General features: G+C 40.4%; 1 protein-coding gene across 2 annotated transcripts; it reads right to left on the bottom strand.

The window, feature by feature from the left end:
• Positions 1–188: 188 nt before the first annotated feature.
• On the bottom strand, positions 189–15,861 carry LOC101465747 (cullin-5). Of its 2 annotated transcripts, none has more exons than XM_004551200.3 (19): positions 15,777–15,861; positions 12,408–12,517; positions 12,219–12,318; positions 10,109–10,285; positions 9,866–10,007; positions 8,690–8,835; positions 8,381–8,461; positions 7,644–7,782; positions 6,356–6,486; positions 5,055–5,162; positions 4,908–4,972; positions 4,697–4,829; positions 4,267–4,398; positions 3,909–4,032; positions 3,213–3,388; positions 2,611–2,772; positions 2,357–2,475; positions 1,416–1,539; positions 189–1,261 (listed from the first exon to the last, which is right to left on the bottom strand). In XM_004551200.3, the coding sequence occupies exons 1-19, from the start codon at positions 15,798–15,800 to the stop codon at positions 1,067–1,069; spliced, it is 2,388 nt and encodes a 795-aa protein (XP_004551257.1). In that variant the 5' UTR covers positions 15,801–15,861; the 3' UTR covers positions 189–1,066. The 2 variants fall into 2 exon arrangements, with proteins under 2 accessions (XP_004551257.1, XP_004551258.1); XM_004551201.5 differs by having other exon boundaries at positions 7,689–7,782.
• Between the last annotated feature and the right edge of the window lie 4,409 nt (positions 15,862–20,270).

Genomic DNA, 20,270 nt, shown 5'->3' with positions numbered 1-20,270 from the left:
TGGAGCTTCAACCTCTTTAAAGCTTCTATGAACAAAATATTTGAGTGAAGGAAGCGTACGCTGCTCTTAGCTCTGCCTGGAAACAGGCTTGTAAATGACTCCAAATATACCTCAATTGAGGGCAATTAAGAGGATTGTTAGGGCTTCCTTTTAAAAAAAAGAAATCACCTAAACTGTTCATGTGATGAAAGACAAGCCTACATGTTGTTTTATAATAAGGTGCTGTTTATTTCATCATTTCATTATTCACATCTCACAGTACACTTTCTTATAGCTTTGAATTGTAGTTTTTAACCATGTGTAATACTGACCTCAGCCTCCTCTCCCAGGCTTCCTGGCATCACTCCCACCTCTGTTCCTGGGTACATTTGGTCGCAGGGACTCGGATTCTAACTTTTTACCCAGGGCCAGAGGCTTGAGGGAGTCTGGAGCTGGCTCTAGATTGTTGTCTGGTTCAGTCCTGCAAACTGTGAAGTGCTTATCTTGTTTTGTTTATTTATTCACACAAAGTCCAGATTAAGTGTTTGATCACTTTAACTGCAGAGAGCCGCCACCATAAACAGGTTATAGCAGCCTTTGAGGGACGCGGGCGGCGCTTTATTCAACGTTCAGATGATGTGGATTTGGCATGGATTAAAAGTGGACTGCAGGTATTTTGAGTTCCTCGGCCGTTTCCTGTCAGCATGCCTTCAGAAGTGTGCAAGCACTGAGCAGGAGTGTTATAGTGGCTGCCCCGATGATGCACCACTGCATCACAAGCAGACCATTAAAGATTAACAGCCTCATCTGGACGGCAGAGGAACCCCGCCGTAACTAAAAATACTTATGATCACTTGGTGCAGACTCCCACTGCAACTGGTCTTTGTTTTTGTTTTTTTATGTCTGTACAACTTTAAGGCAGGAAGTTGAATTTTTTTAAATAGGAGTCAGTCTTAAAATTCATGCCTCTCTGCACAGGATTTTTTGTTTTTTTAAATAAAGGACGGGGAGCCTGGAAGTATTCTAGTGTCCATCAGGCCTGATCCACTGAAACCAAAGTCAGAACAAGTCGTCCTAATGTGCTCTGCTATGCCATGTAGATGAAGGTGTTTATATCCGTCTCATCCCTCTTTATGTACTTATGGTCTATCAGCCACTCAATCTGCTCCTTGATCATCTTCTTCTGTGGTAAAAACATGTTCTTTAGGATTTCCACCAGCTCCGTCTGCAGCTGAGCGTTGTTGATGCGCTTCCTCATCTTCATTATTTGGATGATGGCCTCCTGGACGTGAGAAAAGGAAAAGAAGAGGGTGGAAAAATAACAAAGCAGGTCAAGAAACTGCACTGTGAGGCTCTTTATTCACAGTAGGTGAAGTTCAAAACAATTGAAGATACACCAGCCTCTCCACCTGCATGCTGCGAGCTCATCTCTGTACCTGTGTTCTTAGTATCCTGAGCTGGACGATGCCCTCGTTCTCCTCCTCTCTCATTCGCTCCGTGGTGAGCTGCAGCCGACCGATCAGGTTGATCTTCCCCCTTTTCTGAACCTTGGAATTTTTTCTGTAAAGTTGAATTTGAAAAATAAATGCCCCGGGTCAGCGTATGGACCTGTGGTCTCAACTAAGATATCTGGTCTGCAGTGTGACCAACTATTAACACCATCATCACTGGTCTGTTCGCACTAACAGCAGTGACGCAGAGAGGCCCGGAAGAAGCTGCTAGTTGTCTAACCCTGCTTACCTAAGCTATTATTTATTTAATAGGTTTTTATTTATAATAATATTATTTGTATTACATTTGCATATATTTTTATATTACTTATTATTGCTAGTTTCAAATCACAAAAATGTTATTAGACAAAAACTCTTTTTTTCTCATTTATATAATGCATTCTCATTTATCACTGCAACAATTTCTTGCGTTCGTAGAAAAACTTCATAAAAAATTAAGGGAGCCTCAAGATTTTTGCATAGGGCTGCACATTTAAAGCACATCTAAGATCCTGTTCTTAAAAACAAAAGTGTTTTCAAATTAAAAAGAGAATGAAGTGATTTTGAATCTGAAATGTTCCTATTTTTGGAATATGATAATTTCATTCAATAACCTCTCAGCATCTCTAGTGTTCCTCAAGTACATCTGATGCTATAAATGTGGTAAAAGCTGAAACACATGCACAGAGCTAAACTTCCAACCACTCAAAAGTTATGTAATGGATTTTATGAGTCATTTGGAAACAACAGAGTGTGCAAAATTATATTTCTTCCTCACTAAGACCAGACTGTGTATTAAAACTTCACAGAAAGAACTAAAGAGGCAAAGTTGTGAATAAGAAGAAGAAGAAGAAGAAGAGAGGAACAGGGTGAACGTGATCACTTACATGAGAGAAAATTCCTGGTTGACATAGAATAACGTTCCTTCTGCAAAGTCTTTTGGCGAAGACACTGCCGGGTCATAGAGCAACACCTGCCTCTTGAGTTTGGGAAACGCTACCAGAGACTGGGCGAACAGAGAGGTTTAAGGAGGGAAACAGAAAATCTTGTATTAATCAAACAAAAGAACAAACTTGTTTGTCTAAGACGTGGTAGAGACAGTCATCTACAGTTCACAGGCACTTTTGTCCTCGTTGTTTACCCAGAGAGTGCGCCGCAGCTCTGCATCGGGCAGCTCAGTGGCTAATTTGAGGTTTTCAAAGCTGATCCGCTCCCTCGGTCGCTGGTTCCAGGCAAACAGCACCGCCAGCTGGAATGTGGTCACCTCCAGGTCATACTGGCCCACCTCGTTCTTAAACGTTATCTGGAGAAGTACATTTTATTTAGATTACTAAGTTCAAACAATAAAGAAATAATAGATCGCGGGAGGAGTACATGTGCACGGTCGAAACTCTCCTTTGTAAAAAGTTTGAAGGAACTGCCTGGAAAATGTTCAATACAGAATTAATATGCTAATGTGGTCACCTCAGACACACACATGCTTTTCTAACCTTGGGCAAATAATCAGAATGATGCTGGTTTGAAGGGACAGGAGCTGATTAGCTTATTTCAGACAGTGGAGAAGTGGAGAAGCTGCTGAGCTCAGTATTAGATAAAAAAGGATTATTCTAATCTGTGAAATATGCAAAGCTGCACCAGTGAAAGTTTTCCAGTAAACTGCTTTGGCCATTACAGTAACTGGAATGGTGCAATTTCACAGTTAAGTTGCTTTTGTGAGTTCCTGTGCAGACACGTTAGACTCACGATGCCGTTGGACATGAGGTGATGCCAGTGAAGCTTCCTGCCACTGTGGTTCTTCTTATAGAAGTCTTCTACCTCAGGTATCAAATCCTCCAGCTCCGTAGGGAGAGACACAAAAACCTTCTCGCTGCTCCTCGACCACGCTCCAGCATTCAGGATCTTTATGTTGACCGAGTCAGCTGCAAGGGAGCGCACCAACATGTAAACCAACAGTTTACAGTTATAGCACATCCCAGTCAAAAGTACACATTACTGCACCTTGCTGGCTGAAACCAGCTACTAGTTAGCTTAGCATAAAGAAAGTCTTTAGGCTTTTGTGTTATCTAATGTTAAAACAGTATTTGATGTCTGTCTATTTTGAACACTGTGCTCACTGTTCTCGTGGAGGATGTAGATTGCAGTGTATTGAACTGTAAGGGAAATCCCCTTTGGGGTTGTGTCTCCTCCCAATAATTTACATGTTATGTTACTTTTTTATTCTACCCAGAAGACAAAGTCGTAGGGGTTAGCCGTTTCCCCCATTTCCAGCCTCTATGCTAAGCTAATCTACTGCTCATTAGTCTTTGTGTTTAGATTATACATGAGTGACATCAATCTGCTCATCTCAGTGGAGAAAAGCAAGAAAGTAAAATGTACTTGCTTCCCCAAACTATCAAACTCTGTCATCATTTTATTAAATAAAACATTTTCTGACTTTACCTGGTAAAGCAAGCTTGTTATGTTTATGCATTTCTTTGAAGGACTGGTTGAGGTCCTCCGACACCTTGATGTCTTGGAACATCCTCGCTAGCTTGTTGACATAGTCAGCTGGCATTCCTACTTCCTGTTTGGACAAATGACATCACAGTAAAGATTAATCAATTAATCGTGTTACTAATTGTGTCTGTGTTAATTTGCGAGCAGTTTCTCATTATGATGTTCTGTCGGTGATACTTGTGATGATAAATGAAAAGGAGACAGCCCCAGATGTCTCACTGATGAAAACATTTAGTAAACAGAGTAAGGTGAGCTTCATAGAAGGAAAAATAGAAAGTAAATGTTCCCCGTTAGCTCCTACCCTGAGCCACTCCACCATGTTCTCCTCTATCTCGCTGTCGGCTGAGATGTCCAGGATGAGCCGACGGGTCAGGTGGGCTTTGTGGTAGCGCATGAAAACATCTTTGTTCTGGACATACTTCAGGACTAAAAGCTGCAGGAAAACCGATAAATAAATTTAAATAAACACCGGTTGGAAAGGACTCAGCAGCGACTTTCGGTGTTTGTTGCAGTTTCTTGAGAATTCAAACACGTAAGAATATTTTTCTGAGTTGGCACAAATTTGTTGAGGTTATTGCTCTTTACTTCTTAACGTTCCAATAAAGTCAGAGCTTGCCTGTTTCATGTTCTTCCTGCATGTTCTCTCAAGACTTCCAGGGCAATAACTAACAGTAGATCAATGTCAGATGCAGGAATGCCATTTTAAAAACTTACAAGAACACTAAACTTACCACTTCCTTGAGCTTGGCCTCGATCTCTTCAGAGGTGAGCTTCTTGCTGAGTGGAGTCTTCCTCAGGAGCATGTCACAGTAGTTGGCTAGCAGCTCTGGACACTTGGACTCAGGCTGAGTTTTCAACCCTACCCTGTAAACGCAGGTGAGGAGAGACGAGTGTAATCAAGCTGTCATTCGGAGCTGAAGTTCATGCAGGCAGCTCTCTTACCCTTTCTGTTTCATGGGAAGCTCTAATTTAAATATCGTGGCATCATTCACAACCGCTTTATAGGCCTGCAAAGAGGATTGAAAAAAAGTTCTGAGGATATTCTAAGACAGGCACCCTACAGTTACAATGGAACAAAGTGTGACTCACTTTGTCTCTAGCAGTCAGGAAGCGTGGATCATCCTGAAAGGCCTCTTTCACCAGTCGACTGAAGCGGTTAAACAGGGTGAGCAGCTGCTCCACGTATTTCTCTGAGTCCTGCAACAAAGACCCGATGGTGCAACCACTCACTGAGATCAGGATAAAAGTTCAGATTTACATTAACCAAGCTCAAGGTCCACAAACTTACAGTACGTTGAAATTTTATCTACAGGCCTTAAATTTTATAATTTAAGCATTAAAAATCTAAACCGTTAAAAAAGGGACCATAAGGACCACAGGGACAACCTGTAATACCAGTTACAAACAGGTACAAATGCACTATTCTTAAAATTAAAAACATTTATAAAAGCCCCCCCATCTGGTTCATTTTCACACTGCACAAATTATGTAGAAAGCAATAAACTTACTCCCTGACAACACCCTTATAGTGTTTCTTAAAAGAGAAGGGACATACACTTTGAGGCCAGTGGTACCCCTCAGCCTTCGAGATTTTTTTCTTTCAAAATTCCAGGTGAATATTGCATCCACAAGATTTTTAGAAACTTTACCTCTGGACTTGAGGTCAAGTTCAAACTCGTCTGAAGTTTTTAGTAGATACACCTATGGTATCAGTTTTAAATTCCTACATCGCTTCAGTCTCGAGTTATCGCATTCACAAACTTCGATGTCCATGGTGCCCACTTGGCCTCCTGGCAGGGTGACAACAATACCCTCCGATGGGGTATCTAAGGAGTCCAAGGATTTGTGTAGATTTGGTGTACCACATCTAAATTTCTAAATTAATTTATTAGCATAAAAAGGACTGAGTGTGAGACGAGAATTTTTCAGCTTAAACAGAAGTGTGGAGGTGTAAAGTGAGGAAAATGTTTTGCAATATTAAAAAAAAACAACCAAAAAATAAAAATCTAACATGTTCTCTGTTAGCGCTGCGACAGACTGGCAACCTGTCCAGGGTGTACCCTGCCTCTCGCCCTATGGTAGCTGGGATAGGCTGCCCCCCCAGCAACCCTGACAAGGATAAGCGGAAGAAAATTGATGGATGGATGTTTAGTCTTCATGCATAAGATTAACTCATCTGCTGCACACCCATTTCTTTTCCCAACCCCAACGATCTCTCTCTGGATCATTATCAAGCTGGCGTTTTGATTAATAAGAATGACGGCATCTCAGCATTTACTGCTGTCATTGAAACGCATCTCGATGTTAATACAAACTGTAATAACCTGCAGTCTATTCTGGCTAACCTCCCACCATCACCAGTGTGGCATGTTTGTCTGTGCGACACTCACAGAGGTGATCGTCTCCGCCGACGCTACCATATCGGCCAGCCCAGCACTCATGATGTGCTCCTCCAGGTCCTTCAGCATGGGCTCGATGCCGTTGGGCACTTTGTCCATGAGAGAAAACATCAGGTGCAACTCTGTGGTGAAAGCAAAGGCATCATCCTTGCTTTTTAGAAAGACTATGACTCAGAGTTATGGAGCAGTCAACAGCAAGGAGGTGGGCAGACCCTAAAACAGATGATATACTGCAAGAAATAACTCTGTGATGCCCCAGTCTTTACCAGAATCAATACAACTTGAAAAATTAAGACTGAACTAAATCCCTAAATGTGCATTTCTGTACTAGTGACATGTCTCTAATGTTCATTTTGTAGCTACATTATAACACGAGCAGAAGACGAGCTACTTTAAAATCCATTATTGTGGAAGGCCTTTGTCAATTTCATGAATTAAACCACACACACACACAGATGCATTAATAATACGGATGGGTGGTTAATGCAGCCCAGAAACTTGACAGAGGTCTTAATCACGAAACAATTCTCCAATACAAACTTTTATGTATTCTTAAGATTTTCCATATTGGACATTTACATTGAAATCGTGCAAAATGTCTGGAAGAAAAATGCTACATAATCTCTGGGTAGGTTTAATGCACCAGGATGTGTTCATCTACAGTGAACAGCAATGTGAGCAAAAGAAAAGAACAAGATGTGATACCAGCAGCTAAAATATCAAATTGAAAACTAAATGCATCTGTGGCAACGAGCACAGACTACCTTTAATGTATAAAATTATTATTGTGATATAAAACCTCATGAATAAGTCTCAAAGCTCGGGCACAGATACAAGACTTGAAAGCCTTTTATTATTAAAAAACAAACAAACAACAAATTCATGTCTGAGTAACGAGTTTCAAATCCTTATTTTTGTTTTACTTTAACCTGAACAACTTCTGCACTTCCTGCACTCAGTCTGTGTGTTTTCAAACCAGCGCGAGAATCAGTTATGATCCACTGAATACCTGTTTTTATTAACGTTATGAAATTTAGTGTATACTATTTAACCAGTCCCCCCCCCCTCCCCCAAGTAAAAGCTTTGGATCCCACAGGACACTCAGTTAGAACATCGAGTGCTGTGACAGACGGATCTATCGTGACGACCTTCCACCTCACACGTCGCCTTCTGTGTAAACCTCCGACTTCGTTTTAGATTAACGAGGCTGGTCATACTATCACACAGGGATGTTGTACAGATGCAGAGAGATTTGTTCAGGCTATTTTCTAGTGCAAACCTGAGCTGGCTGAGCCTTTGGTGGGAACAGTCCTGCCGTACTCACTCTCTGTCTCATTTCGTTTGATCATGCCCGGACATTCGGCTAAGATGGTCTCCTTGAACGATGTTACTAGCGCATTGACGCAACACTCCATTAACTGCAAAGATAAGCAGAGGCAAAAACACTCAGAGACAACACACGTGCAGATATCAGAAATCAGCATTTTTGGGACGATCCTTCAGCACTGTCTTTCCAAGAGTAAGAGGAGAAGACCAAACTTGGAATAAGCCCATCAAGGAATAATAATAAGAGGAAACGTGAAATAGGCTTTGCATGAAATAACCCAAAGATTAAAGTAAAAGGAAATATGTGAAAGGAACGCCTGGCCACATCTGTATTATTCACTATACTACAAACAGCAGTTTGTAAAAACAGTAAAAACTGCAGTTCAAGGGAACTTGAACTGCTACATACTCTAAATATTTATTTGCAATCTTTTAATCACACAAAGTAAACAAGGATATTTTAAAAATATGCTTTTTGTCTTTGATTTCTGGGTGAAAATCGTGAAATATGGCAAAAACTGGCACAATATTTTTTTATTTTTTTTTTGGAAGTGGCACAATATTTTTTACTGTAACTTGAAAAAGAAGAAAAAGCTTAAAAATTAAATAGAATATAAACATTTAGAGACCACAGAAATTGATGTTTATGTTTACACAATTTCAAACTAAAACAATGGAGCTTATACTAACTGCTTGTACAGAGTTGCAGTCACGTCTCGTCTCTAGGTAACGCAGGGCACGTTTCTCCTCTTCCCTCAGCTTCGAATCAGCCTGATGAAAATAAAACATATATATGCAATATTTATGCATGTTAGAAAAAGCTAAAAGCAAACATATAAAGATGAAAATCCTGTAAGTTTTAAATGTTTATAGTTGGTATTTCACAAATATGGGATAAATAAAGGTAGTTATACCAGCAAGTAAACAGTGAGCAGCAGTTCCATTAAAATAAACAGAGAAACTGGGAAATCTGTTTTCTGGCCCAGGAGTGTTACTCACATATTTCATGTAGTTTTGGACGCCGTTCTGCTGGAGGTAGGCCGGTGCTTGTGTTCTGTAAAACCTCTCAGTAGAATCCATATACGCTTTTTCAAAGTTATCCCTGTAGATCTGCAGCTTGTCGTCGGGGTTGGAGCACAGGTTTACTGCTCAGGACAATAAAAATCATCACACAGTGAGATACAATACAATTTTTTGAGCTTGAGTGACTCAAATGTTAGTGTTAAGTGGTTAAAAAAAAGTAGTACAAAGGCTAGACATAGCAAGACTGTTGATTTGCATATCTGTGGTTTTTCATATTTTTCTCTTCCTGGTCCTGTGTTTTTTTAACAGATGGTGATGAATTACATTTTCTACTGCGCTCCATTTTCAGGGCTCGCAAAATTGCTAGCCCGATGGGCAGTGCTGAGATAGATTTTGGTCGCCCGACCAGAGATATCGCTAGCCCCGGGACGTAGGGCTAGTACTCAGAAATCCTTAAGTACTTCTGAAAAGTTTTTGTGTTTTTCTGGAAAGGCAGCTAATTTTGTGTTACTTTTCAAGTGTTTTCATCATTTCAAATGTTAATAACTAAAGACAGTATTTTGGATTTTGTCTCACTTGGCCTCTTGGCCGGAGTTTATTCAATAAAGAAAGAAAGAAAGAAACTGAAAACTGAGTTTTCGAAAATCTCCACCCCGGCAGGAGTTTTAAAAAAAATCTGTTTTCAGTGAGCAAAAACATTGTTTACGTCTGGACGAAAGGCCCAAAGGCCCAAACGCATAGAAAAAGCTGCGTTTTCAAAAATACCCGAGTAGGTGTGGACATCGCCGTAAAGAGTTAGTATGTTTGGTGCATTCAGATCATTGTTCTGATTGCAAAAGCGAAGAAATACGAAGAAATGAGGGGTGACTCAAGACTTTAGTATGTATAACACAAAGAGTATTTCCGGTAGTCCAAAAGGTGTGAAGCAGACCATCTCCAGTTGTTGTGCATTCATAAACAATGTCTGTCATGTAGAACAGGAGGCCTCAGCCTCAATACCAAGCTGCTGAAACCAAAAGCTACTACGCTGTCATTCACGAGCAGTCATATTTTCTACCCTTTCTGATCTATGACTGGACAAACAGAACCTTCAGACGTCGCCTGCAGGATCCAAACAAAGGCTTGAAACAGGTGTGTCTCAGTTTTTCTCACCGTATGACTCCCGCACTCCGATGACCAGCTGTGAGTCAAAGGCCTCCCCCAGCCTCTCGGCGTGGACGAGCTTCATGGCACTGTCTTGTAGCCTGTTTTTAATGTTGGAGAAAATGGACTCGTTCCATGTGTCAAGCATGAGCTGCAGTGAGCATAGAGAAAAAATGTTAAACACAAACATGCACACTGACGAATGTTTCTTTGGATCACAGTAAAAAGACAGAAACAAACAAACCCACTCACCTTGCGGACGATGCTGTCCTCCATGTTGGACTTCTTGTTGCTTCCTTGCTTACCCATCAAAGTGATCTCCAGCTGGCAGAAAGGTTTGGGCAGAATGTCACACTGTGTGAAGAACTTCCTCCACTCCACAATGTACGCCTTCAGCAACGCCGTGTCATCTTGGTGACTAAGCACCCGCTAAGAAAAGGAGAGAGACACAAGTTAGGGTCAGTTTGCACCTGCAGAAATAAATTGGTAGCCGATATTTAAAATTAAGATACACCTTAAAGAATCAGCACGAACACTGATGAGAAATTTAAACTGATGTCAGAACAGAAAGTATTTTTTAAATGTCTGGAGAAATAAAACATAGCCTGTATCTATCATTCAAACAGACACAGATAATTTGAAATCTCTGTCATAACATTCATCCAACAATTAATGGAGCAGTTCCCAAAACGGTCAGCTAACAGGTAAAAAAAGGAGAACTTACACAAAACTTTGGGGAACAAGTTGATAAATCTCAGTTTGAAATTGAGACTAGGCTAGATTTTACTAAAGTTCTGTAATACTTATATCTTTTAAGTATTTTTATTACAAATGCCACTCCATATTAGAGAAAAAAAAATCTGTTAAAGGGAAACCTACTCTTTAAACGCTGGATGGAGGAACTCATTTCAGCGTGACTTTAAAGCTCTGAGTACTAGAGAGCAGAATGCCGTCCGGCCTGACCGGGTCATCTGTCAGGGGAAGTTGGCTAATGTTGGACGATGATGCTGCCAATTAAGCATAAAGGGGACTCTCAAAACCCAAATGTCCCTTCTGAGAGAAGAAAGGAGCAGTTGATCTTCAGAGGACTGTGTGAAAGTGTCAGCTAAGGCAGTGGGACCAGGTTTTTCTGCTACTGTAAAGTAGAAGCAACCTCACAAATAACTGAAAGTCTATGTGTGCTGCAAAAATGATCAAAAGAGGAACTCATGACATGAATCTATTTTGTTCATTGAAACAGGGGCTGTACAACAAAGAAAGCTTAAATTATAAAATATATTTTTTTCCATATCTAGCTTCATTTATTCCAACAACAGCAATCAGACTAGCTACAAGCAGACGGACGTGAAAGATGCAACAGTGGCAGCATGTCAACAATCACAACCATGGACAGGTGTAGTGGCCGCAGAGTCACAGTCACACAAAACAGTGGTCTGAGATGAGAGGTTTGCAATGGTTGCTTTGAAGAAAGGATCATTTGCTGTCAGTTGTCTTCTTCAAAGCATCTTAGGTGTGTCACAACGGAGTTAAAACACCAATAAGATGCAGTCGGTCTGCTACTCATCTGTGACTGAATGAGGTTACGTTTGCAATTATATGCAATCTGTCTACGAAGATAAAGTGATTAACTGTAACAAATTGACAAAAAGTGCAAATTTGTTGCTGTCTGCATCCACAGAAATTCATGTCAACTACTTACATTCAGTGTCCAGCCAGAACCCCGTAGATACAAATCAAAAATTGCTCAACAAATAATGAAGCAGTTTCTACAATACGGCAATTTATTGTGAAACTATAATGTTGCTTTTATACAGGAATATACCCAGAATACAACAAGCTGAGTGGAGTCCACGACTGCAAAGAGACCTGTTGCAGACTCAGATTGATGGTAATGTGAAGGCATCTGTCTGCATTTACAAATTAGACAGCAAACCTTTCCCAATCTGTGTGAGAGTGACTGCAGTCAATATAAGTCAAACTGTGACTGTTTAAAGACATGTTGCCTCCCCTAGGCAACCTGTGCAATCACCTTGCGATCAAAAGTAATTGTCTGGGATCGAGGATATTTGCTCGTTCAACCTCTGTCTAGAAAAGTTCAGTGTAATCACTAGGAAACTGCCCATTCTTCCTAGTCACATAGCCACAGTAAAGGAAGATAAAACTACAATATTAGAAAAATGCAAAGATGTTAAACAGGAAGGCTTTCTCATCTACTCAGATAGATACAAAAACATTTACAAAACGCTAAAATAAGTCACAAAATATACTTGAGTGTTGGGTAAGATGCTTGTATATGCTGTCCAAGCAACATGTATGTGTAGGAAACACTGAACTTAAATGAACTGGAAGACAAAAAGCTTACTGCTTGTGCTTGTTTGATGAAATCTAATATGTCCTCTTTGAGGGCCTGGTGGATCTTAGCTGGACCTTTGTCGTCCCACAGGCACACAGCATGGACATCTCTGTAGAAGCAAAAAAAGGAGTCACATCATCACATCTAAAAACCAAAGCCTAAGGTGAAAGCGCAGAGGTAGAGTCACCGAAAACTTACGAGAACAGGTCAAACCACTGTTGTTTGGTGACGGACTCTTGCCGCAGGAGCTTCAGTACTATGGGGCGCATCAGGTCCCATTTATCTTCAAACTGAAGGGAGCCTTTGTTCTGGAAACAAGCAGGAGAGGAGAAGAGTCAAATTATATGACTCACTAAAACAAAACTTTAGGGTGAGCTACAACTCAACATTAATCTGCTTTCAAACACCTGGCAATTTAAGATTATTTATATGTATATATAAGTTTCACTTTCTCAGCTTTCTGTTTTTCTCTGTGAAACTTTCTCAGCTTTCTGTTTTTCTCTGTACAATGACAAAATTTTGAGATGGAGGTTTCTTTTTGACAACACAGATGAAAGGGAATGGGAGGCAGTGAGAGGAGAAGCAGAAATGCAGAATCTTCCCCACAGAGAACAATCACTTGTGATGACTTATCAAAATGGACAAAGCTGCCCCTCAGCCACAGACTAAAACATGACTTCACGGGCCGACCATAAAGCCTGATTTAGGAATTGCAAAACACCATCACCATTCCTGGAAAACTGCTCTGACCTCAGTGTCCTGACAATACATTTTCAGTGACAGAGTCTTTGTCTTTCCCTGGTAAGCAGAAAAAGCCTTAATATAGATGATCCAACAACAGGAAGTCTGAACCTTGTACTTCTGTACCACATATAAAATCTGCAAGTAGGCTAAATCTGCATATCAGATCCTCCCTGTTTCTTAACAACAAAACTGTGAAGTCTGTTAACTTACACACTCTGACTTAAATCGGCTTTATTCTTATATTGCTTTTCAGTTTTACTGACTTTCATTCAGTGCTCTTCCCCTCTCTTCTGATTGGTCAGATGCTGCCAACTTCACCTCATAACTAGAGTGATAAACTCTGTACTTATCGAGTTGTGAAGCAGATTTGTGTGACCACTCAGCCTGATTGATGATGTTAGGTGAAGTGAAGCCAGATAAGGAAAGATATCTCAGATGTGTTGAACTTGTTTTGCAGTGGAAACCCCAGGAAGCTTAAAGGACTGGATGCTTGTTCAATTCACAGTGTTAAGATTTGTACAAAAAGTCAAAATAAAAGCATTTGGATTTTAATTTAATCTCAGCTGTTTTTCATTTTGATGGGTCATATAGTGACTCATTCAAGACACGCTGCGGTGCTGATGGACTTTTGATATGTCTGATATTATTAATGCCAGTGCTGATATTGATTCAGTCTGCAGTGTGTTAGCTTTTTTGTTTCTTTTTTGTTATATATCATTCAAAAAAAAAAAAAACATAAAAAAAGACAAGTTTTTAGAGTGGTAATTATTGCACAATGACTTGATAATAGTGCAAATGAAATAGACTAAGGTTAGACTACCAAAACTACCATCTAGTTGCACAGTTTAATTTGTGGCTATATAACATTTTATTACTTGTTGATTACCTTGTGCGGGTTCTCTGCATCAAACTAGTTTAAATACCTTTATGATTTTAGTGTAGTTGGTCACAAATCCTGGGATCATAACAACCCTAATATTTAAAATAATGCGGCTGATCAACTATGCTAGTGTTTTACTGTTTTTTTTTTTAACCTCTTGTGCCAAGGAAACCAAGAAAAATAACTGATGTGACAAGAAATAAATATCTGCCTCTGACATTAGCAGACATCAATCACCAGTATATCACGGTTTCTCTGGCAATCATCAAAAGAGTTTTGGCCTTCCCTACAGCTGGACCAACCACCGTAGGTACATACAGGCTATTCCAGTTTCTTACTTTTTTGCATATTTGTCACACTTCAATGTTTCAAATTATCAAACACATTTTAATATTAGAGAAAGATATTTGATATAAGATCAAAACCTACCTGGCCCTATATGAAACAGTAACTGCCTCTTAAAGCTAATAACTGGTTGTTCCATGCTTGGCAGCAAAAACTGTAATCAAGCATTTGTGATACCTGGCAATGAGTCTTTCACATTACTGTGGAGGAATTCCTCCCACACTTCTTTGAACAATTGTTTTAATTAGGCCGCATTGGGGGGTTTTCGAGCTTGAACGGCCTGTTTAAAGTGAGTTCAAAGCATCTCAATTTGATTTAGGTCTGGACTTTGCTTAGACCACTGCAAAACCTTCATTTTATTTCTTTTTTTGAGCCATTCAGAGGTGGACTTGCTGGTATGTTTTGGATCATTGTCCTGCTGCATAACCCAAGTGAGCTCGAGTTTTAGGGCAAAAACTGATGGCTGGTGATTCTCTTTTAGGATTTTCTGGTAGAGAGCAGGATTCATGGTTCTACCTGTACAACTTCCTGAAGCAGCAAAGCAGCCCCAGACCATCAGGCTGACACCACCATGTTTGACAAATACTTTATCACACAACTGTATGTGGCCTATTTCTTGCTTTTAATTTGATTAATATGCACAAACACAGGTTGATCTCAAAATAGTCTGCATAGCTTTTTTCACCCTCTGGTGTCCCATTTCTCCTTTTACCTTTCACATTTTGTATTTGGATGACCTTTTGTTGGCAATAAAATAAGAGGAAAACAACGAATTTTCTTACTTTTTACTAGATCATTTCATAAATGCAAGAAAACATGGCACTATGGTAAAGAAGTAAAAAGCTAAAGGACCAGATAATCATAAACAGCTCACTGCAGAGTGGTCACATGTAGCAGATTTAATTATTTACACCTATCATTAACCTTGCGTGTGAAGGCCTTCATAATAAAGATCCACACAGATTCTGTTTTGGTCAAAGAATGTTCATCTGACAGTAACTGTTGAGAATCACTGAGTTATTTCCCTACTGAATAGACAGTTGTTGCATAGACTGCTGCTGTCACTTAACTATACCTAGCCTTCAGCTCTAGCCTGTGTCTGCTCACATCCATAGGTGTCTGACAAGCGAAGCTTTGTTAGCGAAACAGCAGCTGAAGATTACAGGAGCCACCAGAGCAAACAGCAGCTCCAGGCAGCCTTTAGCTTGGCTGCAGATTCCTGAGCCACTGACAGGTAGAGGATATGAGACCTGCACCCAGCGCGCGCACACACACACAGACTGTGGTTGTATTTTAACGCAGGCTCATTAGAGAATACATCCCTGTGACTCTGCAGCTCCCCCGTATCTGCCGTTTCCCTTCACATTTAGCAGTGTTGTAGCTTTTCTGTGTAGCCAGCTAAATCACTGATAAGTGGCTAATGTTAGCCAGATGCAACTTAACTGCTCCACGCTGAAGTAAACACCGACGGGACGGCCGTAAACGGGTGCAGCGTGCTGTTCGTTAACACCGGAGCTAAACGCCCACAGCACACTGCACACATGACAAGCAATTCCACGGACGCTGAGTACAAATAATTGAATCGAAGTGGATCCTACCTTTAGCAAATTAGACGTCGCCATGTTCCCTCAACTTATCCTCTCGTAAAATCTCGCGCGAACAACAAGACCTACGAAGATTAACCTTATCGAAATATCGCTGTTGTTAGGGAAGCTTTTGTTTTTTAAATAGAAATGTTTTAAGGACAAAAGTATCATTTTAACCACTTTCTTTTACATATAGATGTACTTTATTAATATGTATTAATAAAGTAAAATTATTTTTGTTTATTAATATTTACGTGCATTTATTTACGTTTTTTGTTGTTCCTTAAAGCTCAGCCTATGTCAGAATGTCTTTTTGTGGTGCTCATTTTACGTTTGTTGTATAATTTATTCTCACCTTCATTAATAACAGTATTTAACAACGCTCTGTAGTGGAACGTTTATAGTATCACATAAAAGGTTTATTTTTAGTTACAGTTAGTTTATAATGTAGCCATTAAGAAGTATTACTTGTTAAAGTATATGTTATGGTTTTCATGTTTCCTGCACTCTCCTTCTCCTAAAACTTTTTTGTTTATTTTTATGTTTTTGATTTGTGTGTGTGTGTGTGTGTGTGTGTGTGTGTGTGTGTTTTTCTTCTTCTTACAGCAACATTAGTGTAGTAAGTGTAACGGAGGCTTTGATTTTATTGTCATTCGTAAATTGTTGGGAATTAATCCACAGTGGAAGTCTCATTTTAACAGGTACAATCAATTTTTGGAGTGTTATTGTGTGTTCCCAAATTTGTAAGGTCACATCGAACGAAAAAAGGCACTATGAGATTTAATCATAGTTTGTATCTGACCAAAATATTTGAATTATTTTAAATGATTTGTGTGTTTTGTTTTTGTTTTGTTTTGTTTTAACATAAAATGATTTTTAAAAATTAATCATATTACAACATTGTAGAATAAACAGATTATAGACATTAGCTAAAATATTCTCAGGCTGAATATTATTTATTTATGTTCACAAACAACATGAGCAAAGTGTAATTTGAGCAGGTATACTGCACTACTTTTGCCAACCGTAAGGGATTATAGTGAAAATGTGGCGGCCCTAGATCTCCTGTGTCATCTTTACCATACCTCCACAAAACATTCCTTTTGCAAGTTCATAAAAAATAAATAAAGAGTCTAAAAAACAAAGTCAAAGTAAATAAAAATCTTTTAGTTTGGTTAATAATTACTTTACGGTAACTTCAATCAAAAAATCAGGTACGATGTATAATCACGTTTGTGAAAACTTTTTTTGAAGTTTATCATCTGCAACTAACTGAAGTTTCTTTTTAGTTCTCTAAACCTTATAGGATTTACAGAATTTATGCATTTAGGACTAATAAACCACAAAAAAAAAAATGGTTCCTGTACAATAATGTATAACAAATACAGCTAATCAGAGACATTAGAAGGTATTTTCTGCCATACTGAACCACATAGCACTACCTCTGCTGTTTTACTTCACTTTCACTGCCTTGTAAATGATATGTAGGAAAAGTAAAAGGAAACATTTGCCACATATCACACTGAGTGCAGAACTGGAGATAGGAAAATGTTTGTACAGTCTCAGGGCCAGTTATTGTTTCACTGTCAGCATGGTCTTTATTATCATTCCTTCCCTGCATGACATGAGGGAGAGAGGAGAGAAGTACAACAACATTAATAAAAAAAGGAATTTTGCTCAGTCACTGCTGGGATTTTTCCATGACAAGATCATCCTGAGGAAAAAAGAAAAGCTTGGAGAAATCAAACCTACATTCTTTGAGTAAGAATGTAGGTTTGATTTATAAAGTGAAGTGCTGGGGACATTTCCTATCCTGTACTTAGACACATTATACTGTTACTGTATAATACTTTCTCCACTCTGGTGACCATATAGGAAATATGACCAATTAAACATTTGCTGCATACCTCATGAATAAACAAACCCGCTAATAGCGATAAAACATTACTTTTTATACAAACTTCTGTGTTGTCTACAAATGTTTTATATTAATTATAGCCTACAAATGAAGCGGGAAAATAATGAGAAAACAGGAAGAATCACAGGCGAAATGTTCACCACTCTAATAAACACATTGCTGCATATACTGGAGGTAGAAACTTTTGGGTTAGTGTATTTCTGTTCACCTCAAATGTATTTCAATTCCAAAATTCCAATTTGCAACAACTGCCTGGAGTTACTTTATATTACAAGCAGCAGCACAGGAGGCGTATCGAGGCCAGGTTTGAGAACAACACAAACCCAAGGCAGGTCTGGGAGGGCATCAGGGCTATCACGGACTACAAAAGAAGAACACCATCACCCTCAGCCGACAGTTCTACTCTGGCTGAGGATCTAAATCTCTTTTATGCCCGTTTTGACAGGGAGAACACCGACCCTGTCCTGTCCCCTCTCCCCTCAACCGACCCTGCTCCGGTCCTGAGCACTCATGAGCTGAGGCGTGTGTTCCGGAGCATTAACACCAGGAAGGCGGCCGGGCCGGATGGAGTGCTGGGCCGGGTGCTAAAAGACTGTGCTGCGGACCTGGCGGACGTCTTCACCTCTATATATAACACCTCGTTGTCCTGTTCACTGGTACCATCCTGTTTCAAAGCAGCAACCATCGTTCCCATCCCAAAACAGTCAAATGTCACATGTCTGAACGATTTCAGACCTGTGGCACTCACCCCCATTCCCGCCAAATGCCTGGAGAGACTGGTCATTAAACACATCAGAGCTGCTTTTCCACCATCCCTGGACTCGCACCAGTTTGCATACAGGGAGAACCGGTCAACCGAGGATGCGATCGCCACAGTGCTGCACACATTACTGAAGCACTTGGAACACAGGAATACCTATGCACGGCTCCTCTTTGTAGACTACAGCTCGGCTTTTAATACCATCCGGCCATACAAACTACGTCCCAAACTCCACCAACTGGGACTTAACTCCTCTCTGTGCAACTGGATTGTGGACTTCCTCACTAACCGTAGACAGAGTGTCAGAGTGGGTAAGAACACCTCTTCCACCCTTGTGGTCAACACCGGTGCCCCTCAGGGGTGTGTTCTGAGCCCTCTGCTATACACTCTCTTCACCCATGACTGTATTTCCTCCTGCGCGTCCAATCTCATTGTTAAGTTTGCAGATGACACTACAGTGCTCGGACTTATATCCAACAATGATGAGACAAACTATAGGACAGAGGTGCAACAACTAGAGTCATGGTGCCACGACAATAACTTGGTCTTAAACACCAAAAAGACCAAGGAGATCATTGTAGATTTCCGGAAGAGGGGTCATAACAACCATCTGCCTCTCTTCATTGGCAGTGAGGCGGTGGAGAGGGTGAGCAGTTTTAAATTCTTGGGGGTAACTGTGACCGAGGACCTGTCCTGGGGCAACCATATCACCTCAGTTGTACGGAAGGCCCAACAGCGCCTCTACTACCTGAGGAGACTGCGGAGCGCACACATTCCCAGATCTCTGATGTTGAACTTCTACAACTGTGCCATCAGCAGCGTTCTGACGTATGGATTTCTAGTGTGGTTCCCCAGCTGCACCAAGGCCGATCAGCAAGCACTCCAGCGGGTGGTGAAGGAAGCTGGCAGAATTATTGGAACAAGTCTGCCAGAGATCAGTAATATCTTCCCCACTCGCTGTCTGAGGAGGGTGCACAGTATCCTGCGGGACCAACATCACCCTGCGCGCCACCTTTTCCATCTGCTGCCCTCAGGGAGAAGGTACAGGTCTATACAGGCCAGAACATCCAGACTGGCCAACAGCCTGTATCCACAGGCTGTGAGGCTCCTGAACTCTCTGCCCCCCTCTCACGGACAATAACCATATCCAACTTCTTAATAGCAATGAACTGGTCTGCATTGGTGCATCATATCTTTATTCTCTTCCCCCTCCTGCCCCCCCCCCCCCCCCCTCTTTCTTAAATAGATAACTATCATATCTGATATCATATCTCACAGTACAATAATATTGAATGGGTTGCATTGTTGTATTTTGTCATGTTTCTCAGGTCTTTGTCTGAATTTCTACGAACATTATTGCTAAGGATTGTCTTATTGCATTGGAGTCACACTGGGTTAAATATGTACACTTGGGATTTAAGGGGTATTTATTATTTTCTTCTTTTTTTTTGGGTTGTATGGAAGCCCCAAACGCAATTTCATTGTTCTTGACAATGACAATAAATAAATAAATACTAAATACTACAAAGTGAGAACCCTAAAATCAATCCCTTGATTTGGATCTGAGTTGGTCACACAATGTTGCTGTGATCACAAAAGCAGCAAGACAGCAGCTCTTCTTCCTGCGGCGCCTGAGAAGATTCAGATGAACTCCAGAATACTAACAAACTTCTATCGAAACCATTACCATTGAAATTATTCTGACTGGCTGCATCACCACCTGGTATGGCAACTGTAATGCCCTGTACAGCAAAGCTCTGCAGAGGGTGGTGAGATTAGCACAGCGCATCACCAGGACTGAACTGCCAGCCATGCAGGATCTCTATAG

The sequence above is a fragment of the Maylandia zebra genome, linkage group LG10 (genome assembly GCF_041146795.1).
Source record: "Maylandia zebra isolate NMK-2024a linkage group LG10, Mzebra_GT3a, whole genome shotgun sequence".
Classification (NCBI taxonomy): Eukaryota; Metazoa; Chordata; class Actinopteri; order Cichliformes; family Cichlidae; genus Maylandia; species Maylandia zebra.
This window is presented reverse-complemented; position numbering and strand designations above follow the sequence as displayed.